We start from the raw sequence: 25,838 nt of genomic DNA, 5'->3' as shown, positions 1-25,838 counted from the left end.
ATTCCTATTCCTTTCAGCCTCCCATTAGGCAGGTGAGACCTCCTGCCCCCAGCTAGCTTTTCTGCCTTGCAATAGCTGAGGCCAACTGCAGCCATCCATTAAGCTCTGCTCCTGCCGGAGGACCCCTACCATTCATTTCCTGCTGTCCCAGGCATTCAGAGGGGAAGGCATCCTGGTGACTCACTAGTGCTTCCAGCAGCCCCAGCATCTTGCTAGGAAGAGCCTTCCTGCAGAGGGATGTGTTGGAAAGGACTTCCAAAGGAACAGCATCTGCCAGGGGTCCCAAAGCTAAGAGGCTGCAGCCTCCCTGGGGCCTCTCATGCTGCCATGTCCTTGTCCTGAGACGAACATCTCAGAGGGAAGTAGGGATGGGTGAGATCACCCAGATTGTTTTCACATTTTTGCCAAGGGAAGGGAAGGGAGAGGGAGGGGAGAAGCAATTAGACATCTTGTGCTATTTCTGGTTCTTTTAATGGTTGGGGAGAAAATCTGATATCTGAGAGACCACTTATCTCCAACTGGTGCTTCCCGCCCAGTACGTTCCAGCAGAGTGAATGTACTCCAAGTCCCCTCCCTTGAACATTGCCATCTGGTGCCAACTGAGGAGGTGCAGCCCCCCCCACCCTCTGGAAGAGCATCCCCCTAGAGATAAAGAGGGCATGTCCCTCCTCTCTCCTGGAGTGCCAGAAGGCCTTGAAAATCTGGCTTTGGTCCTAGCCTGGGGTTGTTGTTTATTATTTGTGCCATGGCCCTTGTTCTGTTTTGTCATTTTTGTTGTCCATTCAATTATTTAAATCTGGGCTTTCTGCGTGGTTCAATTTTTGTTACCTTTTTTAATGTTTTCTGTAGCTTTGTATACCACCCAGAGTCCACTGGAATTGGGCGGCCACTACATTTAAAATAATAAGTGTTAACAAGTGCATTTTCATTCACTACAATGTGCTGTGCCTATCCAAACCTCTTCAAGTAAAAGAAATACTGGGGTGGGGTGTTGTTGTTTTTGAGTTTGGGTTTATCCAGCATTACACTCAATGCCGTGACAATGTTGACGCAGGTCTTTACAAGTAGCCCTCGACTTAAAACGACCATAAACTGGAGCCAAAATTTATGTGGCTAAATGAAACAGTTGTTAAGCGAGCTTTGCCCCATTTTACAACCTTTCTTGCCACAGTGGTTAAAAAACTCGCTGCAGTTGCTTAGTTAATAACACAGTTGTTAACAATGGCTTCCCATTGTCAGAAAGTTGCAAAAGCTGATCCCGTGACCCCCGGGACATTTCAACCCTCAAAACTATGAGTCAGTCGCCAAGCCAGTGAATTTTGATCACATTGCAACAGGGAGGCCGCAACGGTCATAAGTGTGAAAAACAGTCATAAGTTAATTTTTTTAGTGCCGTCGTAACCATGGTTTTCCGAGTTGCAATGTATGGCTGTGAAAGTTGGACCATAAGAAAGGCTGAGCGACAAAGAATTGAGGCCTTTGAACTCTGGTGCTGGAGAAGACTCCTGCGAGTCCCTTGGACTGCAAGGCGTTCAAACCGATCAGTCCTAGAGGAGATCAACCCCGACTGCTCTTTAGAAGGCCAGATCCTGAAGTTGAAACTCAAATACTTTGACCACCTAATGAGAAGGAAGGAGTCACTGGAGAAGGGCCTAATGCTGGAAAAGATTGAGGGCAATAGAAGAAGGGGACGACAGAGAATGAGGTGGCTGGATGGAGTCACCGAAGCAGTAGGCGTGAGCTTCAATGGACTCCAGAAGATGGTAGAGGACAGGAAGGCCTGGAGGAAGGTTGTCCATGGGGTCACGATGGGTCAGCCACGACTTCGCAATTAACAACAACAACAGTTGCTAAATGAATGGCTGTAAGTGGAGGACTACCTATATTATGCATTCTTCTTATTTTCAAGAAAAATCTCGTGCACTGTGCAGCCTCATCGCCTATCTTCATATGTCATGTTCTCTTCCTTTGAAACTAAAATTCTGCCACCCAGTGATTGCCAAGGGTGGGACTTCACGTATTAGTCCATGGCATAGCCCCATTTTCCCATCAAGGGAAATTGCCTTTTCTTAACATGCTTATCTTTGTCCTGGCCAAAACATTTAGGTCCACACTCAACTTTTTCCAGTACCACCCCTTCATCAATGCTTTTGCAGTGAAAGCATCTTCCTTCTCGCTCTCTCTGCTGGTGGAGCATAGGTAGTCCTCCATTTATGACCAAAATTGGGACTGGGATTTCCATAAGTCAGGGCGGTCATAAAGTGATTTATCACATGACCAGACCTGATTTTACCACAAATTTTAACTGAGGTTATTACGCAAATTACATAATTGTTAAGAGAACCCTTAAGCCGTCATTAAGCAAAGCCCCCAATTGTCCTTGATTGTTGGAGGCAATGGCTGGAGAAGTTGCAGATCACAAGCATGTGATTACAAGATGCTGCAACTGTCTTTGCCCTCTGCAACCTTCACCTGGGGACAGCTTTGTATGAATGTGCAGTTAAGTAAGTCTGGACCACTGCACTGCATTGCACAGACAGGCTGGGGAACTGCAACCGTAGGAGTCTGGTCCACAGTTCTTTGCCCGGCAAGGCAATAGCTAGGGCGCTCCTCCAAGAAGCCTCACAGAACATAAAAAGAATAAAAATAGTAAGACGTATGTACAAGCTTCTTGTGGGCAGGAGGAGCAGAACACTCACAGTGGCTCCAATCCCAATTTGACCTAGCAACACCCAAAACTGGCAGAACCCGAGACGCTTTCTTAACGAATCCAGACTATAAATATATGTCGATAAGGAGCCTGAAGTGCAGATGCCTTTGCAGAAATCGGTGTTTAGTTTCTTTGGGGTATGGAGGGTGATGCCCAGCTGTCGAAGGAGTCTAAGTGGACTAAGAGCTGCTGAGCAGAACTCAAGTCCTGACTACTTCAACTAGTCAGTGGAGCAGGCAAGAGGGAAAAGTATGTTTTAAAACAGGAAACGCTACAGTTATTTTTATTTGTTTCTATTTTGCCCTTATTAGTTTTATAAACACCTCAAAGCTCCAAACATATCCAGGATTACCTTCCTCCTCCTATTTTCCCCACCACAACAATCCTGTGAGGCGGGCTGGACTGAGAGAGTGAGTGGCCCAAAATCACCCAGCCGGTTTTCATACCTAAGGCAGGATGAATAATGCACTGTCTCCTGGTTTCTAATCTGGTGCCTGAATCACTAGACCAGGGGTAGGCAACCTTGGCTCTTTTATGACTCGTGGACTTCAACTCCCAGAATTCCTGAGCCACCATGGCTCAGCTTGGAAACCTCTCCCTTTCCCCTCAGCATGGCTGGCTCAGGAATTCTGGGAGTTGAAGTCCACGAGTCATAAAAGAGCCAAGGTTGCTTACCCCTGCACTAGACAAAACCAGCTGTAGATAACTTTAAACTGTCATAAATACAGATTGGGAAAGAGTAATCATCATCGGTTTATGGCAGAAAACAGGGGTTATAAGCTGTTTTGTAGTGAGGGACAAGTGAGAAAACGGTCTTAGTCCAACAAAAGTTGAGCTAGCTCTCTTATTATTATCTTTACAGATAGTCCTCAACTTACGACCACAATCGAGCCCCAAATTTCTGTTGGTCAGCAAGACAGTTGTTATATTCCCCCCCATTTTACCACCTTTTTTGCCATAGTTGTTAAGCAAATCCCTGCAGTTGTTAAGTGAATCATGAGACTCATTAAGCAAATCTGGTTTCCCCGATTGACTTGGCTTGTCAGGCTGGGAAGGTTACAAATTGCAATCATTTGTATGATCCCCAGACAGTGCGGCTGTCATAAATACATGCCAGTTGCCAAGCACCCACATTTTGATCATGTGACAATGGCAAGCGCCCAAATTTTGATCACGTGACCAGGGAGATGCTGCAACAGTCATAAGTGTGCGAAACAGTCATAAGTCACTTTTGAACTGTCACTAAATGAACGGTTGTAAGTCGAGGACTATCTGTACTGACCATACAATGTGGGGGATTTCTCTAGCCTTGCCTGAGGCTGAACGGATGAGGTCTGCTTTGCTAGTACTCCTAACAGTATCCAAATATCCGACTTGAAGGGGTCATCTCATACAGTACTTCTTCCTCCCTTCTTTACTAAGGGAGTAATAAGCAATCCTGAGAAAGAAATTAAGTAAGGCAGGGGCCCCCAACCCCATGGATTGGGACTGGCACCCTCCACAGCCTGCCTGGGCCGCACAAGTGAGTAAAGTCCCATCCACATATGCCCAGGTTGCAGGCAGCATACAAAACCATGCACCTTCGGTTTGCAGAAAAAATGCTTTTCACGGAACTGATCCCTGGCTCCCAAAAGGTTGGGGGATGTTGAACTAAGGTATTATTTCCCACAGCCTGAAGGAAGACCACTGTATATGCTCAGAGATCAGAATGGAAACTGACAATGCAAATCTGGGTCCTGTTGCCTGTGGCACCCACTCGCCAATCTATCCCCTTGCCTGGGAATCTACCAGTCTATCAATCAATCATTCCGTTGCATGTAAAGAATTTTTTCTACCCCACTGAACGGTTCTTTGGTTATTTATTATGATTCATAACATTAACACGGAGTCGAAGCACAGAACCTCGCTTTCAGATCTCAAGCGATTGAAAGCTCTCGTCACGATACGGTAATTATTAATTGCACAGAAAGGCAAAGGTGGCTGCAAGAAAAGATGTTTTGTCAAAGCCGAGGAAATAAATTGAGCAGCAATGACTGAAGCTGAATGAATCTATAAATCAAGGTGGAGACGGTAGCCCCATCATCTTGCAACGAGAACCACGAAGACAACCTCTGAAGAGATTTCACAACAAACACCTGGGTACCTGGAATTCTGTGGCAGCCTGTATGGCCGGGGGCTGGAACGTTTTTTATTGTTTTCCAACACAGCTTGGAGAGAACCGCAGGAGTTCCTATTTATCTTTCAGAGCGCTGCCTTTTCCCATTCCAAGCGCCTGTGATTATCAAGAGAAAGCAAGTCTAAAGACAAATTGAATGCTTGCCATTTGTTAGCAGGAAAGCGAGCAGATGATTGCAAAGCTTTCAGCCCTTTAATTTAATTTTGCAAAGCACTAAGTGTCTTGAGAGCACTATAAAAATAATAAAAGATAATTGCGGTGAGTAACAAATTGCAGGATCTGCCATTCCGAAGAAATGTGAGAATTTCCAAAGAGTCTTGGATGACAGGAATCCGAGAAAAACAGCCAGTGTTGTTATTTACAACCCATTTTACTAAAATCCCAAGAATGCCCATCAAATCGTTCTCTAAGCATACTCATTGAACCTGCACCTCCCTCCCTCAGCAAACCAATGTTTGTTCGGGGCCATCAATTCCAGTCATGCTTCTCATAGTTAACTCACCATCTCTATAATTGCCTCTTTGTTTATTGAGCAGATTTGAAAGCCAACAGAGGGCCGTGAATCTCTTTTCTTGACACACACACCCCAAATGCAGGTACATGCTGAGATACAACAGAGGCACAAAATACACTCCAGCTGCACTGCTAGGAATCTGGTTTATGAGCTTTAAATTCATCCATTGATTTGATAAGGAAGTAGATTAGCATGATCACTCAGTGAGGATGCTTAACATAGAAAGTGTGCACAAGAAAAGATAGATAGATAGATAGATAGACAGACAGACAGACAGACAGACAGACAGAAAGATAGACAGATAGATAATAGACAGACAGACAACTAGATGATAGATAGGTAATAATAATAATAATAATAATAATAATAATAATAATAATAATAATAATAATAATAATAATAATAATAATAATAATAATAATAATAATAATAATAATAATAATAATAATAAAGTTCAAAGGGCCCTTGCAGGTCATCTAGTCCAACCCCCTGCTCAGGCAGGAAACCCTATACTATTTCGGACAAATGGCTGTCCAGTCTCTTCTTAAAACCTTCCAGTGTTGGAGCATTCACCGCTTCTGGAGGCAGGTTGTTCCACTGGTTAATTGTTATAACACTCAGGAAGTTTCTCCTTAGTTCTAGGTTGCTTCTCTCCTTGATTAGTTTCCATCCGTTGCTTCTTGTCCTGCCTTCAGGCACTTTGGAGAATAGCTTGACTCCCTCTCCTTTGTGGCAGCCCCTGAGATATTGGATCGCTGCTATCATGTCCCCCCTCATCCTTCTCTTCATTAAACTAGATATTCCCAATTCCAGCAACCGTTCCTTGTATGTTTTAGCCTCCATTCCCCTAATCATCTTTGTTGCTCTTCTCTGTACTCTTTCTAGAGTCTCAACATCTTTTTTACATCGTGGTGACCAAAACTGGATGCAGTATTCCATGTGTGTAAAGTGTGTAAAGTGGTATTAATACTTCACGTGATTAATACCATTGTAAAGTGGTATTAATACTTCACGTGATCTTGATTCTATCCCTCTGTTAATGCAGCCCAGCACTGTGTTGGCTTTTTTGGCAGCTGCAGCACACTGCTGGCTCATATTTAAGTGATTGTCACTAGGACACCGAGATCCCTCTCACAGTTACTACTATTGAGCAAAGTACCCCCTATACTATACCTGTACATTTGGTTTTTCTTGCCTAAATGTAGAACCTTACTTTTTTCACCATTGAATTTCATTTTATTAGATAGTGCCCAATGTTCAAGTCTGTCCAGATCCTCCTGCATCTTAAGCCTGTCTTCTGGAGTGTTGGCTATTCCTGCCAGCTTGGTGTCGTCTGCAAATTTGATGAGTTCCCCATGTATCCCCTCGTCCAAATCGTTGATGAAGATGTTGAAGAGCACTGGGCCCAGAACAGAGCCCTGGGGCAACCCACTACACACTTCCCTCCATGTAGATGCAGTTCCATTGAAGACCACATGCTGAGTACGGCCGGTCAGCCAGCTACCAATCCATCTGGTGGTGATGCTGTCTAACCCACATTTTTCTATCTTATCAAGTAATAGGTTGTGATCTACTTTATCAAATGCCTTACTGAAGTCCAAGTAAATTATATCCACAGCATTCCTCTGATCCACTAATTTTGTCACTTGGTCAAAGAATGCAATAAAATTTGTCTGGCATGATCTGTTTTTGACAAACCCATGTTGACTTTTAGTAATGACTTTGTTTGTAGATGAGAGAGAGAGAGAGAGAGAGAGAGAGACAGACAGACAGACAGAGACAGACAGACAGACAGACAGACAGATATAGAAGAGAGAGAGATTTCAAGATAGGTCAGGAAGGGAAATGAACAAGACAGAATTGTCAGGTATAATAACAGAATCTTGAAAGCTTGACAGGATGTCCCTCTGGCCCCTCTTATATCATACAGGATCATGGTGGAGTTGTTTTGAGTCTCTTTTTCAGGGTTCCTCCTTTCTCAGGGCTGAGGTGTTGTTTACAGTTTACATTCCTGTCCCCACCACAGCAGCCCTTGTGACTCTTTAATCATCTCCTGGGGGTGAGGAGTCTTCCAGCTAATGGGGAGTCCAAGTGGTCTGCTAAGGACAGAAGATGAGTGAGTGAGAAGCCTGATTGCACAACTTAGAATATGATCCACATCTTCCAGCTAATGTATGTTCTTCTTGTTATGTTATAGAAGCAACATGACAATAAATGAGCAAGCCAAAGGCAGATAGATACAATGATACGTGCTTTAGTAGCACATCAATACAGATAGTCCTCGACTTACAATCATTTGTTTAGTGACCATTCACAGGTTCAACGGCGTTGAAAAAGTGACTTAGGACCGCTTTTCACACTTACAGCCTGTTGCAGCATCCCCATGGTCACGTGATCAAAATTAACTTGATTGGCATCTGGTTCATATTTATGACGGTTGCAGTTTCCCAGGGTCACGTAACCATCTTTTGTGACTTTCTGACAAGCAAAGTCAATGGGGAAGCCAGATTCACTTGAACCATGTTACTAATTCAAGAACTGAAGTGATTCACTTAACAACTATGGCAAGAAAGATCTTTGAATGGGACAAAGTCACTTAACAATTGTCTCGCTTAGCAATGGAAATTTTGGATTGAAATGTGGTCGTAAGTCAAGGATTCCTGTATGCTCAATAACAGGAAGTAGGATATTCCATAAGAAGAAAATAAGTCTTTTAAAAATAGAATAACTATTTAATAATCATTAAGGGGCAATGCAATGGATACTTACAATTTTGCCAGTGTGTTGTCTATTTTTCCCAGGTCAAAAAAATAATTCCAGGTCAACCAGTTAACAAATATCCGTTCTTTATTTCCTTTTCAATCAATTCATATTTATTAAAAATAAATCCCCTTGACACAGAGATATTCTTTATTGTGAACTTACACAAGTATTATCTCTACATAAGGAAAGAGGGTTTGTGCTTTCCAAATTGAAACCTTAACCTGAAAAAAGTTTCATTGTCCCTAAATCCACGTAACAAAAAAGGGATTAAATTTCATTTATTTGATCATACTGTCCAGGCTCACGTGCCTTCAGTCTCCCTTGGAGAGCATAAATGCTAAACTTCCAGCACTCTTGTAGCATTAAAAAAAGAAAAGAAAAGAAATTGTGTTAAGAATTAGAATGTAAACTGGTATTTCATGAGACGGTGCTGGCAGGTTTTCAGAAGAGGGCTTGTGTTTCACGTGTGTACTGGACCCACAGTACTGTTTGGCCTCTGATTGGAGCAAAGGAAATGAACTCGCCGATTATGATTTTTGCAAGTTGAATGTATTATTTTTCCTGAAGCTCAACTCTTCCAAAAATATAGCTTCAGATACACATTCATTAAATTAATTTCCCTTCCCTTAAGATTATATATATTTGCATAGAGATGACATTGCTTTGCAAATCATTACATTGTTTTAATAAGATAAGCAAAGTATAAAGTCATGTCATGATTTGCCTTGATTTTTGCAGGCAAGCAAGGGATGAAATCCAAATAGCTATTTCCAGCCTTGGTATGTCTACCCTCACTTGGCAATAAACCACCCTGTGTTCAGTGGCGCTTGCAAAGAGAAACGTATGTTGCAGCCGTAGACTTACACAAGGCTAGCCCTCTATTTACTCTGTCTCACCCGCATTCACAAACCTACCACTGCCATACCATATCATAAATCAAATTCAAAAGCAGCTTATTAGGAGATGCAGGGCACCCTCTATCATCTACCATCCAACTCTCTATATCTATCTATCTATCTATCTATCTATCTATCTATCTATCTATCTATCTATCTATCTATCTATCTATCTATCTATCTATCTAATCACCTATCACCTATTATCTATCTAATCTATCCTCTCCTGGCAGCTCCTGGCTTCACAGATCTAAGTAACATTCTTTGAATTCCAGCTGTAACATTTTTCCTACCACCCCCATGCCTGATAAGCCATGTTCCACTGTTAACATCATCATTAGTGTTGTCATTCGATGAATCCTGGAAGACATAGATGCTGCATCATCCAACAGATAGCACAGGCACGGTTCCTCCTAAGACAGCTCTCCCAAGACTTTCTGTTGCCTTCCTGTGGCAAAAGCCAGGACGCTCCTCTTCCCACTTCAAATGCAGCTGCAGCCAGAGCTGGATCTAACATCAGCCCTGCAATGAGGAGAGAAAGAGGTTGCAGGAATGTTCAAGGAATGCTGTGTTCCCTAGCAGATGGGCCAGCCAGAGGGAGCCACAAGAGGACTCTTCACTGGTGCCGTCTCCTCCTGCGGATGAAGTTGGCTGCTTAAAGTGGAACAATATGCTTTATGTTCAGAAATTCAAATCTCCAGGATTTTTTGTGAACAGTGACAGTTCAGCCACTGTAGATCAGCTGAACCACTGGAGATTAAATGATCATAACTCTGCTTAATATTGCATTAGCAAAATGCTTTTTAGCATCTTTTCAAATTTCAAACTGGAGTTGTCTTCAGGAGCATACATTTGTATTTCATCCATTGCATTCATTTGGCAGGCTATTTGGGATGCAGGATACCCCAATGATGGGTGTTGTGTTTGAGGTGGTAGCTGCTAGTGCTTCAGCCTTTTCTTATGGTATTTCTTTCAGATTAAAACTCCAGTTTTACTTGATTGACACATTTGTACAATGCTAACCTGACAAGATGTCAGGCTTTGCCTGATTGACACATGTGTAGAACGCTAATCTGGCATGATGCCAGTCTGGAATAGACAGGCTTATACAGTCATAGAGTATCTAGTGTTAATACTGCACAGCAGGAGTCTGAAGAAAGGTTTATCAGAACTAAATAAAGATGATTTCATTACCTTTTCCCTGTCAAAAAGCTGGGCAACATACAAGATTTTAGAGTGAAATAGATTGGACTGGATTGGACTAAGCTGGGCTAGACTAGACCAAAAGATGGGACACAACTTTTAAATAATCAAGGAAGGGGTAAGGAGGATAACTTTAATATGATTCAAAGTTTTGGTTTTTATTAATAGGGAAGCTGAGAATATCCATCCCTCTGGTGATTTATGGATTGATTTATTGAGGTAGTCATCTGTTTGAGGTATATTAGTATGAATTGTGTAAATATTTGCAATTTATATTCAAACATAACCAGAGCTCTACTGGATCATATCCCGGCTCATGTAGTCCAGCAATCTATTCTCCCAGTGGCCAGCCAATAGTAGAAGGAAGCCACTAGTCTCCCAGAAAATGGCCTTCAAAAGCAATGCCATCAAAGCTAATAAAAATCAATTCTCATGTCATCTATGAATTGCTCCGACCCTTTTTTGAAACCAGCCAAGCTGGTAGCCAGCACCACATCCCTTGGTAGAAAATTCCAAATGTAAATATGAGTATTGTAAAAAAAAATTCCTTCCATCTGTTCTGTTTATTTTCCAAGATTCAATTTCCTTTGGATCTAGTATATTGGGAAAAGGAAAATAGCTTCTCCATGTGAGGGGTCCTTGGTGCTCTCTGAGCTTGCTTGTTTTCTTGCAGATGTTTCATTAAACAAACTAGATAACTAGGTTACCTAATTTGGGCAATGGAACCTCTGCCAGAAAACAAGCAAGCTCAGAGAGCACCAAGGACCCCTCATTTCAACCCTGAGCTACAAATACTCTCCTTTGTTAGCTTCTCCTTGTCCACTTTATCTATACCGGTGATGGCGAACCTTTTAGAGACCGAGTGCCCAAACTGCAACCCAAAACCCACTTTTGCATCGTTGGGTGCCGGGTGGCTGTGGCCCATTGGGTGGGCGTGGCTGCAGTGGTAACGGCAGACTGGGTGGGACTAAAAAGTTCAATCAATCAATTCCAACTTTGCAAGATCTTTTTTTTCCCGCAAGAAGTTGAAATTGACTGATTGATTGAACCTTTTTTTTTTTTTTTGCACATGGCAACGGAGGCCTAAAGCGAAAAGGTTTTATAAAACCCAGCTGAAGGCCTAGGACTGGGGCGATGGCGCGTGTGCCCACAGAGAGGGCTCTGAGTGCCGCCTCTGGCACCCGTGCCATAGGTTTGCCACCACTAATCTATACTATACATAATTTTGTACACCTCAAAATTATGTGGCCTTAGCAGAGTGATACATTTTCTTCTTGTATTGTGATTATGGTGGTTGTGCTATTTTACTGTATTACTCTTTTTCCTGGCCTTTGAGCATAAGCTTCCGTGCATACATTACAGTATTGACTGCATAGCAGTAGTTGTTTAATTAAGAAATGCTCTAATTCTGATAGCCCAATCATACCTCCTTATCAAGAGCTGACCATCTTACAAGTAAGAAATCTTGGCCAGTAGTAAACAAAAAGCTGGGTTTACACAGCTCTTTGGGTTCAAATCTGGTCAGTTTAGCATTAGGCTCTATCTAACAAGATGCAGTTTAGCGGTAAGAAAAGTAAGGTCCTGCCCCTCGGCAGGAAAAATCAAATGCAGGTATAGAATAGGCAGCACCTGGCTCAGCAGTTAGTAACTGTGAGAGGGATCTAGGTGTCCTACTGAACCATCACTTAAGTATGAGCCAGCAGTGTGCTGCAGCTGCCAAAAAAGCCAATGCAATCCTAGGCTGTATCAACAGAGGGAAAGCATCAAGATCCTGAGAAGTGATAATACCGCTTTATGCTGAACTAGTGAGGCCATACTTGGAATACTACGTCCAGTTCTGATCATCACAATACAAAAAGATGCTGAGATCCTAGAAAGAGTGCAGAAAAGAACAACTGAGATGATGAGGGGGGGCTACAGGATAAACTATATGAGGAACAGTTAAAGGAGCTAGGTATGTCTAGCCTAATGAAGAGAATAATTAAGGGTAACGTGATAGCTATCTTCCAACACTTGAGGGGCAATAACAGAAATGAGGGGGTTGGCTTATTCTCCATAACTCCCATTGCTTCTTGCAGGACAAAAAGCAAAGGGTGGAAGCTCATCACAGGGAGTGGAACTAAGGAGAAACTTCCTGAGAGTGAGAGCAATTAATCAATGGAACCACTTGCCTCCTAGAGTTTTGGGTGCTCATCGCTGGAGGTTTTCAAGAAAGGATTGGACAACTCTTTGTCTGGGATGATATAAGGCAGTGATGGCGAACCTTTTAGAGACCGAGTGCCCAAACTGCAACCCAAAACCCACTTATGCATCGTCAGGTGCCGGGTGGGTGTGGCCCATTGGGTGGGCGTGGCCCACATGGTGGGCGTGGCTGCGGTGGTAACGGTAGACTGGGTGGGACTAAAAAGTTCAATCAATCAATTCCAACTTTGCAAGATCTTTTTTTTTCCCGCAAGAAGTTGAAATTGACTGATTGAACCTTTTTTTTTTTGTACACGGCGGCGGAGGCCTAAAGCGAAAAAGTTTTATAAAACCCAGCTGAAGGCCTAGGACTGGGGTGACGGCGTGCATGCCCACAGAGAGGGCTCTGAGTGCCACCTCTGGCACCCGTGCCATAGGTTCGCCACCACTGATATAAGGTTTCCAGCCATGAACAGGGGTTTGGATTAGAAGACCTCCAAGGCGCTTCCAGCCCTAGGATTCTATGATTCAGCCTAGTCCTGTAACCACACCATGGCAGGATGGTGGGCAAGGCTGGGCAATTGGATTCATTCGCTAAATTAAACGAATGTGCTGCATAATCCCAGCCTTGGATATGATCGCATTTGTTTTTCAGGGAAAAAAATTAAGTCTGTTTGGGAGAATGGCAATAAAATATATAAAATAAAACATCAGTTGCATTTGTATTTTCAGCAAAGGCAACATGGACAACCTGCCCCTCTACCGCTTCTTGTCTTTAGCCAGAGGAGATATTTTATGAAAAGTTACCTCTCTTCCTCAGTAAAACCAGCTCATTTCCCCAACCCACCTCCCATTAAGAGAATCACCCAAATATTCCTGCAGGCTGTGCGGTCACAAGTACACACTCTAAATGATTAACTCCCCCACACACACACCTGATAGATTGCAATGATTGGCGATCATTGTCTGCTTTTAATTTATTTCTGCACTTTATTTCTTTTGGCCCACAGTCAAATAAAACGATCATCACTACTGCATATTGAGAGAAAAACAACACCGAAGAACACATTTTCCATAGATGATATCAGTACAAATGCACTCTCCTTTGTTTTGCAATGTAAGTTCATAAAGAAGAGCTTCAGGGAGCAGTAGAACAATAGACACAAATCTCCTTTGATTTCTCTGCCAAACGGCTCAGTCACACATTTTCCGGCGAGTGGATGGAAAGTGATGAGATCTCTTAAATGAGATCGCCCAGTTCCAATCATTCTGATATTAAACAGGAAGCTGTTTTCCTAACTGCAGTCAAGTAGATCATGTTTTAATGTTTTCCCCGCTGCCAAATGCTTAGGCTGAACAATATGAATAGCTTAATTTGCCCTTTCTCCCTGTTTTTGCATCCTCATACCAAAATAAGGGTGGGCAGAGCAGGGCCATTAATATGGTCTTCTGGGGTGACAGTGTTACCTCTTCTGCTGGTCCTCCTGATTTAATGAAGTTGTCATCACAACTAGTTCCATAAAAATCCCTGTTGGCTAATAGTTGACAACCACAGGGTCCTCTGTGGGTAGAAGCCAAGTGCTCTGACTTCTGCTCTGAACAGGCTATGGAGACTTGCAGGGCTTTGAAGAACTAAATATTTTGCTGCCCAGTGCAGGATCCATGGACTCTCTTACAATGGAAGTCAGAAGTGAGGACTTCATGGTCACGAAGCTTTTTAGGAAAGCACAGGCACAGTAACAAGGATAAACCTTAACCGCCTCCATCTGCCCCACCAGTGGGTACTTCTCTTGACCGACTGAGTCTCTAAAGCTGAACGTTGTCAATCTCCCTCCATCTGCCTGTGAGGTGGGAAGGTCATGCAAGTTTGTGAAACTGCTTGACTGATCATTGTAGCTTTCACTCTGAGTAAAACTAAGGCGTGGCTTTTATATGCAATCCACGATGGGGCTCGATTTTCTGTCAACAGTTTTGCCTGAACTTATTGGGCAGGAAAGCTGCTGCTACTGCCTCCATCATGAGCTCGTACAGATAGACCTCGTTTAGTGACCACAATTGGGATCATTAACTCAGCTGCTAAGCGAAGTTGTTGCTAAACAAAACCACAACTGTACTTAGGATATTACTACAGCTTTCCTTTGTTTTACAGACCTGCAAAGGTCATAAATGCGAGTTATTTTTTTTTTCATCACCATTGCAGCTGCAGTCACTGTACAAGGCAGTTGCCAAATGAGGACTACCTCTAATGGTATATCGAATGGCCTTGGGAGACAGAAAGAACAGCTGCAGCCTAGACAACCATCTGACAAATGAAATCTGAGCCCAAAGAAATGGGGCAGAGAAGCCATCTCAGAAGGGACCCTTCCTAGATTTGGGAAGAGTAAAAGTAAGAGATGTGAGAGATACTTTCAGACTTGCAGGAGTGGATATTAGCCTTTTGAGGTAGGACTAGAGAAGAAGCGAAACCATGAGGACTAGCTTTATGTTTATTCTAAGGTTATATTAACAGGATCAACAGGATCAAAATCAACAGAATTAAAAACAGAATTAACAAAACAAAAATATGTTGGGCATATTTTTTTCTACTTTATTCTGGGGAGGAAGTTGAAAGGCAAAAACAGAAGCTTAAAATTTTGCAGAGCATTCCTTAATAACCCCTTATTCATGCCCAACTCCCTTGGATGGCTTTAAGAGCAAATTGGTTGCCTTAAATTTCTGCAAATCATAAAGCCACAATTTTACCCTTTAACTACTTTGAAAGTACTAAGGAGAAACACGACTCTGAAAAAGTTTGTTGACCATGTCATAATTCTCCCAGAGGTGCTTTTTCCAAAAGGCAAGTGAACTTTCTTATTTTTTTTTCTTTGAAAATGTTTTGCTTCTCATCCAAGAAACTTCTTCAGTTCATGGTTCTGGCATAAGAAGCGAAACATTTTCGAAGAAAAAAACCAAGTAAGTCCACTTGCCTTTTGGAAAAAGCATCTTTGGGACAACCATGACCTGGATGTTTGAGAATCTCCATAGGCATTCATGTCATAATTCATTATGCTATATTATTAACTACATCCTCCCTAGCCCTCAAGCAGGGGAAAGGGAGGAAATACATCTCTCAGGATGAAAAAGTGGGTCTCTGCTAATTACAGTTTATTCAGTAATCTGTAAATACTCAAACCATGATTTAGTATGCTGGATGAACAGGAGGCCAGCTGACCAATTCCTGCCCAAAGCATATATATTAATCTAAGTAATGTACATGTAATGTGTAAAAAGAACTGGAGGAACATTAGAAATATAAATAGCATTTTAAAGGCAGTTTCAATTAATAGAATTGAAAATCAGATTTTATACCTGTTTTTGTCTTTACCTTCCACTTCCTAAATCAGCACATCTTCTTTTTAGTACCTTATGGTGCATTTGTGACCCTCAGCATTGCTGCTAAATATCCTGCAAAGACTGGGTGTTAAGCTGAGGGCATCAAGGTGAAGACATCAAATCTTGTATGGCCAAAAGAAAAATACATTATTTAACAAGATCATAGACTTGTTATAGGCATCGGGTAGAGAGCAATAGTGCTAGGAGAATTGGCCAGTTTTTATCCCCTGTATATTGTGGATGGAAATAGAGGGTCTATTCTGGATAAAAGATGACACACCTGTCTCAACAGGAAAGAAAAATCCTGGAACAGGCAAGGGAAGGAGATGGAGATGACATCAGCAAGAGGAAGACATGAGTCAAATTCCTTGCTAAGTCACTCCAAGGGAATATCCTAGAAAAGCTCATCAACAATCACACAAAACTGCTCATGTGTTACACAATAAAAGTAGTTCAAGCAAACCAGTGAAATTAGCCCAAATGAAAGCCTGAGGGCAATGTGTTGGCCAGGGTGATGTCGTGGGAAGGTGTCAGAATGGCACTATGGAGTCCAGGTTCACCTCTATGCTCAGACGCAGCGGTTCACAAGGTTGGAGATCACCTCTTCCAACTTCCACCAGAACATTTGTAATAGATGAGCAACAACCTTCTGGATATCATTCCAATATTCCAGTATTTGAGGGGCTGCCACAAAGAAGAGGGGGTCACATTATTCTCCAAAGCACCAGAGGGCAGGGCAAGAAACATGGTTGGAAATTGACCAAAGAGAGAAGCAACCTGGAATTAAGAAGAAACTTCTTAACAGTGAGGACAATTAACCAGTGGAACAGCTTGCCTTCAGAAATCGTGGGCGCTCCATCACTGGAGATTTTTAAGAAGAGGCTAGACAGTCACTTGTCTGAGATGGTATAGGTCAGGGGTAGGCAACCTTGGCTCTTTTATGACTCGTGGACTTCAACTCCCAGAATTCCTGAGCCAGCATGGCTGGCTCAGGAATTCTGGGAGTTGAAGTCCACGAGTCATAAAAGAGCCAAGGTTGCCTACCCCTGGTATAGGTTCTCCTGCTTGAGCAGGGGGCTGGACTAGAAGACCTCCAAGGTCCCTCCAAGCTCTATTCTATTCATCTTTAGCTGTTGGGTAACTCCCAGCCTGTTCCATTGGCTGGCAATGTATACAGTCAAAAATCTCCTCCTGACCTCCAGTTGTAAACTACTTTCTTGTAGTTTTAACACACTGGCAAGAAAAAAAAATCAGAAGTCTGGTAACACCATATCTGGCGAAAACATATTTAATTAAAAGACGTGAGTTGCAACTCACTGCATCAGACGCCCAGGGCGGCTAGACTGATGTAGGCTTTAAATTGGATTGAAGTGGGGAGGGGAGGGGGGGATAGGTTGGTTATGCAGATTCAGGTATAATGTGATTACAAGGACTTAATCGATTAATACATGTAATCTGTTAAAACCCATTGTGCTTGTTGAGATTTTCTGAGATTGCCTGAAGCTTTGGCATTGTTGAGTGAGGTCAACAACGTCTCACTTAGTGACATTCTTAAAAACCCCACTTTTCCAAAATGTTCATTTTGAGGTTTGAGGTCAAGATGTCCTGGGAGGGTGAAATGTTTTGATATTTTGATATCCTTGTTTTGACCCCTGGTGTCAATGTTTGTCATATTTCTTCCATATAGACATTACTAGAAGATGAACCCAAAGATGAGCGTAACATTTATGTTGCTAAGCAAGATAGTTGCTAAGTGAGTTTGGCCCCATTTTCTTGCCACAGTTGTTAAGTGAAACACTCGGTTAACTTAGTAATACGGTTGTTAAGTGAATCTGGCTTCCCCATTGACTTTGCTTGTCAGAAGTTCGCGAAAAGTGATCACATGACCCCAGGATACTGCAACCGTCATAAATACATGCCAGTTGCCAAGCGTCAAACTTTGATCACGTGTGGGGGATGTTGCAACTCTCATTGTGAAAAATCATCATAAGTCATTTTTTTCAGTATCCTAACTTTGAACAGTCACTAAATGAATGGTTATAAGTCAATGACTACTTGTAATTGCTTTAAATGCACAGGTTAGTACTAGCCATGCTGCGATCTTGTAGACATGGCTGAAAGATAGAAGAAATGAGAAATCTATGCCAAAAATAAAGGTTTCATTAAAAAAAAATTGATACATTTAAAGAAATGGAGGATCTCATTGCTCTAGGTCTGAAAGTATAGGTGGAATGTGTAAGGCCTCAGATCCCACCCACCTCAGACATATTGGACATTTGAGAAAGGATGTGCAGAGTAAGTTGCCTGTCGTAGTGTTTGTTTGAAGGAATAGATAATTTTCATTAATAAAAAGTCAGCTTTTAAAACAAAAGAAAAGCAGCAAACCAATGAAACCTCTTTAAAATTGCACCACCCTATATTATTTTCTGCCATGTGTATCATTAGTCCCAATGGGACTGAATTCTAAATAAAAATATATGGGATTACCCTGCATATTTCCTGTGTTCCTTGTCTGTTTCAGGATTCAACAAAAATGAAAACAATTGATTTGGACAAAAAGTATTAATATTTTTTTTGTTTTCCTCCTTTCTCCTCCTTCTTTCCAGAGTACAACTGTTCCTATTTCACACACTTTGTCTCAGGAGAAAGCACTGAGATCTTTCAAGTATCAACACAACGAGGTAAGAAGAATTGGTAAGCAGGCAACCTCTGCATCCAGTTCTGGTCACATTACAAAAAAGATGTTGAGACTTTGGAAAATGTGCAAAGTGGTAAGATGATTAAGGGCCTGGAGACAAAAACACATGAAGAACGGTTGTGGGAATTTGGTATGGCTAGTGTAGAGAAAAGAAGGACTATGGGTGACATGATAGCAGTATTTCAATATTTGAGGGACTGCCAAAAGAAGAGGGGGTCAGCTTATTCTCCAAAGCACCAGAAGGATAGAAACTAATCAAGGAGAGAAGCAACCTGGAATTAAGGAGAAACATCCTAATAGTTAGGACAACTAACCTGTGGAATAGCTTGCCTTCAGAAGTTGTGGGTGCTCCATCACTGGAGGTTTTTAAGAAAAGACTGGACAGCCACCTGTCTGAAATGGTATAAGGTCTCCTGCTTGAGCAGGGGAGTGGACTAGAAGACCACCAAGATCCCTTCCAGCTCTATTCTGATTGGTTGAAACTCTGCATTACAATAGTAATACATCTTATGCCAAAATGTATCCAGTTCATCAGATAGGGATCCAGCTCCAAACAAAGATGGGATAGTAGTTAAACTGGCTATGGAGGAAGGATGTCTAAGGGTACAGATGAAAGAGATGAAGAGTCATATCACCCACTTATGGAAAGATGAACCTGAAGTCAGCCCCATCAGTTTTGGAGGAACATATTGAGTAGTCATCCTTATCATAGTATCCTCCACTTGTGTTGGCACCAACACTGAGAATTCTTATGGAATACAGGACAGAATACAGAATAACAATGTTGGAAGGGACCTTGGAGGTCTTCTAGTCCAATCCCTTGCTCAATCAGGAGTCCCTATGACATTCTGGACAAATAGCTTCTTCTTAAAAACCTCCAGTGATATAGCACCCTCAACTTCTGGAGGCAACTGTTTCCATTGATTGATTTCAATTTTTCAGTTCTAATACATCAGATGGAGTAGTGGGAAAACCTACACCTACATGTGTCAATGGAGATTCTCAGTCATCCAGGTCATGGTTGTTCCAAAGGTGGATTTTCAAAAGGCAACTGGACTTTGTTTTCCCTGGAAGATGTTTTGTTTCTCATCCAAAAGCTTCTTGGATGGGAAGAACTGAAGAAGCTTCTTGGGTGGAAAGCAAAATGCCTTCAAAGGAAAAACACAGTCCAGCTGGCTTTTGAAAAAGCACCTTTGGGTTACACTCACATAAGAATTTCTTGCTTGACAGGCTCTCTGGGTGGTGAAATTCCCAGACCTGACAAGCATTTCTATTTGTTCTAAGAGAATATCCACTTAAAGAATTTGCCAAGGTTCTTCCTCTTTATTCAGAATAAATGAGTGACAGCCAGCCTTTGGCTGCTTTCAGCATGGGAGAAGAGCCTTTAGGTTTCTCTCATTAGGAAAACTTTTCCTAGACTCATTCATAAGTGAACTTTTTCAGCAGTACCGCTGGATGACCCAATGCTTCATTACAGCATTGCGAAGTTGAAATAGCTTTATTGCAATTGTGCAGTGAATGTGCTTTAACTATCCCTCTGGGTTAATTGTTTCTGGAGTGATATTTTTAAACAGATTAAATTACTATATCTGTGGGGGGGAAAGGTAGGTATGTCGTACACCCTTGTTTTTAGTCTTAAGAATGATTTAACAGATGGTTCCTATGGCAAGAGTCTAGTTGGAATTTATTAATGCAGGGGTCTCCAAAGTTGGCAACTTTAAGACTTGTGGACATCAACTCCCAGAATTCCTATGCTGACTGGGGGATTTTGGGAGTCAAAGTCCACAAGTCTGAAAGTTGCCAAGAGTGGAGACCCTTGTATTAATCAATGAGCTCCTTGCAAATGTTGATGTAGGAGATGATCAGACTGAGCCCGAGGGGGGGGTCAAACATGTCATCAGTCATGAGTCTCTTCATGCCCATAAGAGACCTACGTCCAGCCCACTTGAATTCTATTGACTCTTATCTAGCATCAATTTGCTTTGACTGTTAATAGTTCAGATCCTTGTAGAGAGCTTAAGCTTGCAATAAATCTTTTTATATTCATTTTGAGCTGCCTGGATTTCTGATGTCCTGCTCTTGACAGTTATTTTGCAATGGAGAGCTGAATCATGAAATGATGAAATTGAGAAGATGTATCCAAGCCCTGCTCTCAGCACCCCCATGTGTCTGCCTGACATTAAAGAGCAAAGTGTTGGTTAATGTGACGGGCAGGAGGCAGTTCCAACCTTATCTGGATCTGAAACCCTGCTGGGACAGAACAGGGAATACCAAGAGCTTTGCAAGCACATTTTATTCTAGAATGTAGCGTGCTTTCTAAATGTCTTTGAAACCTTTCTGCTGGATCCACAAACCTCTCTAATAAAGAGATAGAAAAATTAGGGAGCAGCGGGATTTCTATGAGCTTTTTCTCCTCCCCAATTTAGCTTGAGTTTTGTAGCGGATGATTCTAGAAATGAAACAGGAGATGACAGGACCATTTACATCCGATTCATCTACCGGAGGAAAAAGCAAACTATTATCCAATTTAATTTTGTACGCTAAAGCTATTTGTTTTATGCTGTAAGGGAATTAGCAACCTCATCCTTATTCATTGTATCATTTTGTTGCAGTTCAAGAGTCTCCTTCAGATGTATTTTCAAGTCTGTACACTCAGTAGACCGCTAGCCTTTATAAGCTTGCTATTATAGGTATTCCTTGACTTACAACCACGACTGAGCCCAACATTTCTGTTGTTAAGCGAGACATTTGCTGAGTTTTGCCATTTTACAACCTGTCTTGTCACAGTTGTTAAGTGAATCACCACAGTTGGTAAGCTGTTAAGTGAAACTGGCATCCCCATTGACTTTGCTTGTCAAAGTCAAAAGGCTGCAAAAAGGATCACATGACCTTGGGACACAGCAATGGTCATAACTATGAGTCAGTTGCCAAGCATCTGAATTTTGATCACACGATCCTGGGGATGCTACAAAGGTCTTAAGTGTGAAAAACTCTTTTCAGTGCCATTGTAACTTTGAACGGTCACTAAATGAACTGTTGTAAGTCAAGGACTCCCTGTATAGAAATGAGAGCCAGTTTGGTTCAGTGATTTAAGACACCAGCCTAGAAACCAGGAGATTGGGACTTCTAGTCCCACCTTCGGCACGAAGCCAGTTTGGGTAATTTTGGGCCAATCATTCTCTCTCTGCCCCAGGAAGCAGACAAGGGCAAACTACTTCCCAAAATCCCTTGCCAAGAAAACTGCAGGGATAGAAAAGACTGGTGGACTTATAGTCAAATAATATCTTTTAATTTTGGTGATCCTATCCTTAAGTCTAAGGAGGAGTCAGAATCAGAAGGACATGTCTGCCATTGGTTTACATATTTACAGTTGAAAGATTTAAATCAGACAAAAAGAGTTATGGGTTTGATTTTGTGAAAAATGAATTGGGAATCCTACTGTATGGTAGCGATGAACGTATTATTGCCGAGGTCTATAAACTGTTATTGAATTTGAATTTGGAGAATGAATAGGTAAAGCACTGCATGATTCAGTGTGCAAGGAATTTTGGATATAATGTAATGCTTGAACAATGGGAGACTATGTGGACAAAAGGTTTAAAATTTACACTAAATTATAATTTAAAAGACAATTTTTATCAGATGATATATCATTGGTATTTAACATCAGATAAGTTGTCCAGAATGTATAAAGGTATTTCAAATGAATGTTGAAAATGCAAAAATAAAGAAGGGACCTTTTATCACTTATGGTGGACATGTGACACAGCAAAGAAATATTGGAATAGGATTCACATCTTAATACAGAAGATTCTCAAAGTGAATATAAAGATAAAACCAGAAAATTTTCTTTTGGGCTTAATGGAAAAAGACTTGGTAAAAATTTGGAACTTTGATGCTATGTATGTTGATGGCAGCAAGATTACTTTATGCACAAAAATGGAAGGACACTTTGATTCCCACAATGGATGAATAGCTGCAAAGTTGTTGGAGATAGCAGAGATGGCTAAACTGACTGCTTTGATTAAAGACAAAAACACAACTACTTTTGTTTGTAATTGGAAGCCATTTTTGGACTTTGTGCTCAAGGTGGGGAAAAAATGAAACCTTGCTTTTGGGTTTTACTGATTAGATAGGTTTGTTGTTGTAGAAATGGCTAGTTCATACTATTATGTAAAAGTAAAAAGTTGAGGTTTGATGTTATCTTATTTTATTGCACCAAAGGGAGTCGGACGTCAATGCCTTTTCTTTCTTTTTCCCCTTTTCCCTCCCCTATCTTTTCTATTATTTTCTTTTGAATTTTTGTATCTTATACTATTAATAATAATAATAAAAAAGTAAATAAGAAAACTGCAGGATTTGCCCTGGGAATCTCCCGGAGAAGACGCAACACCGCTTTGTTGAAGTAATCTATTTGATCATAATGATCTGCTATTATTCACTTCAGAGAAAATCCTGTGAATGCGCGAAAGGAAAGAAAGAAGAAAATGTACTAAACCTCTCAAAAGCATTAAAAAAAAAAAAAGATGCCCAAAAGTATTTTTAACGTATATCCCTGCCATATCATATTAGTTTCTCAGAGCAGAAATTAATGTGTGTTCTGGAGCTGATTATGATTTTTTTTCTAGAGGATCAAACAGGGAAGAAGGGAAGTGTGTTACCTACTGAACCAGGAACACTACAATTGCATTCATAGATTCACTATCCCGCCATCTACATTTTTAGTGCTGAATTGTTCCCTTGACTCCCATCATGCATTGCACAGTTAGCTTACGTTTCTCCTATTTCTGAAGCCCTTCCCTTCTGATTGCCCAGAACGAAATATTGCTCTTATGGCAGAAATCCACAAGGATGTCCACAGTATCAAGAAGGCAGCCGGAACAGCGTGGCACAGATAAAAACCAGGCAGAGCTTTGACCGATGTGACCACCATCTTGACTTTTCAGACTGTCCTCTATGGACAACCCTTTGATAGCTGGTAGTAGGTTCATGCTTATGTGTTGCTTCCCCGTTGCGATTAGAACAATTGTCAATGACTGTTTCCTTGTGATGGAATCCTTGGTGCTCTCTGATCTTGATGGTTTTCTTGCAGGCATTGCATTACCAAACTAGGTAACATCATCAGTGCTTTTCCTTTTTTCTTTTTTCTTTTGCCTTTTCAGAATACAGCATTTCTGCAGCTGCCATTGCCGTCTTCAGCGTGGGCTTTTCCATCATTGGAACCATTTGTGTCCTCTTATCCTTCCGGAAGAAGATGGATTACCTCTTGAGGCCAGCTGCCATGTTCTATACGTTTGCAGGTGGGAAGGTAGAAAGAGGGACATCAGCTTTACTGCATGGGCCACATTTAGGCAGGACGGGAAGAAGGGAGATGGTGGGAGAGCAACATGACTGAAAAAAAGATGGTGTTGCTGCAAAGAGCTTTGCCAGACTAATCCAGAAGTCTAGGAATATCTAATGATCAACCTGGAATTCAGTTCAGCATAAAACTGAGGAGGAACAAGTCAGTGGCCTTGATTTCCGTTCCCTGCTCATTGCTTTCTTTTCCCCTCTCTCCAGGCCTGTGTATTATCATATCGGTGGAAGTTATGAGGCAATCGGTCAAAAAGATGATTGCGAGCGATGACACAGACTGGATAGAGTACTACTACTCCTGGTCCTTCGCCTGTGCCTGTGCCTCTTTCGTCTTGCTGTTCCTCTGTGGAGTGGGGCTTTTGCTCATCTCTTTGCCTCGCATGCCACAGAACCCATGGGAGACTTGCATGGACGCGGAGCCAGAGCATTAAGTTTTGTCAGCTCATGTTGCCACTTCAGCCATATCATATCCCTCCTGTTCCTCAATGGCCAGCTATATATATTTATTTATATAGAGAGAGAAAGAGAGAGAAAGAGAGAGAGAGAGATGAACTCCAGGAGTTGGTGTGGGAACATCTTTGCCTCATGCCTACTGAGAGAATCAGTTAGGAGCTGAATGCAAAAACCTGAGATAAAAGAAGTGATGAAGATGACCTCTTTTGAAAAGACGTGAAAAGACTTGGCTTAATCGCACAGCTAGATTGTTAACACAGCCTGGAAAAGTTGATATAAATGTCACTGAATAGAAATATAAACTTAAGAAAGAGAGAAATTTTGTCTAAATAGGAATTGGGGTCATTCTTTTAGGAACAAATAGCCTGATGCCCGCCTGATGTTTTGGGTTATAGCTCTATTAATCCTTCATCCTTGGTCATGTCAACAGAGGCCCACAGGATATGTAATCCAAAACATCTGGGGGACTCCTGCCCCATTTGATTAACCCTAGGAATGACAAAGGGGGAAAAAAGCCCCTAAATCATATTTTGTCAGTGTAGAATTTTTTTCTCCATCTGTAAATAATCTTACCGCCAATTTGGCGGCACTCCTAATGTTATTAAGCACATTACAAAAATAGATTCTAAAAAAGGATGTTGGATAACACGAAGAAGAAGAATCTCTAAGGCATATGCTTAGAGTCAACAGTGATGATTTTTATTATACTTCTTATATGTCAGCTAGTAATTTGTCGAGCTGGTATGATTGGAGAATGGCAGAGACAAGGAAATTGAATAATAATAATGATTCTGAAAACCAAATCACATTATGCAGAGAGAAGCCAGCAAGGGATCTGCTGCAAGCATCAGCTAGTATTTTTAACAACAGTCTCCCCACCCCAATCCCTGGCCCTCCCGTCACTGTCCAGACGTTTTTGACCACAATTCCCAGCTGATCCCACCAGCTGGCTTTGGTGGCTAATTGGGGAACGTTAATCTACATCTTCAAGGGTTCTAGAACAGCAGCAGTCACATTCCATAAACAGCCAACATGATTTTAGCAGAGGAAATAAACAAAAGCTTTACAGCCGGAGGAAGACACAATATGTACATTTGAATATTTCATAGCATTTGCAACCTAGTTAGCATTTGTAGAGGTCAAGAAGCCATTAAACTGGTTGAGTGCAGGAGGTAAGAAGCTATAAACACTTCAGATCAGGTGGCAGAAGAACTAGAAGACAAGGACTAAATTCTGAGACACCTGTCTCAGGTAGTGCCTGGAACTAAGCTTTCTAGTCTCAAAGATAATATTGTGGTTGCTTTTGTAACAAGTTAGAACTGAATAATTTAACTGTGTAATACAGATTCAATTTGCAATTTAAAAATCACTAAACAAAGTATAATAAACCAGACAGCATTATTATAATATTCTGTCGCATTTTTAACATCAATAAATAGAGTAATTTTATATATATACTAGCTGTACCCGGCCACGCGTTGCTGTGGCTCAGTCTGGTTAAATGGAAAAGAAAGAAA

The 25,838-nt window shown here is 41.6% G+C and overlaps 1 protein-coding gene across 1 annotated transcript in view; it reads left to right on the top strand.

Annotated features, from left to right (window-relative positions):
- CACNG1 (calcium voltage-gated channel auxiliary subunit gamma 1) overlaps positions 1 to 25,729 on the top strand; it is a 27,720-nt gene extending 1,991 nt beyond the window's left edge. Inside the window, exons 2-4 of the mRNA XM_015816961.1 lie at positions 18,422 to 18,496; positions 23,676 to 23,813; positions 24,073 to 25,729. Of these exons, the coding sequence (XP_015672447.1) occupies positions 18,422 to 18,496; positions 23,676 to 23,813; positions 24,073 to 24,299 (440 nt within the window). The 3' untranslated portion in view covers positions 24,300 to 25,729. The remainder of the gene's footprint in view (positions 1 to 18,421; positions 18,497 to 23,675; positions 23,814 to 24,072) is intronic.
- The last annotated feature ends 109 nt before the right edge of the window (positions 25,730 to 25,838 follow it).

The sequence above is a fragment of the Protobothrops mucrosquamatus genome, unplaced genomic scaffold, assembly GCF_001527695.2.
Source record: "Protobothrops mucrosquamatus isolate PMUCROS unplaced genomic scaffold, P.Mucros_1.0 scaffold539, whole genome shotgun sequence".
Taxonomy (NCBI): Eukaryota; Metazoa; Chordata; class Lepidosauria; order Squamata; family Viperidae; genus Protobothrops; species Protobothrops mucrosquamatus.
The sequence above is the reverse complement of the archived record's forward strand: the minus strand, read 5'-3'. Positions and strand labels throughout refer to the sequence as shown.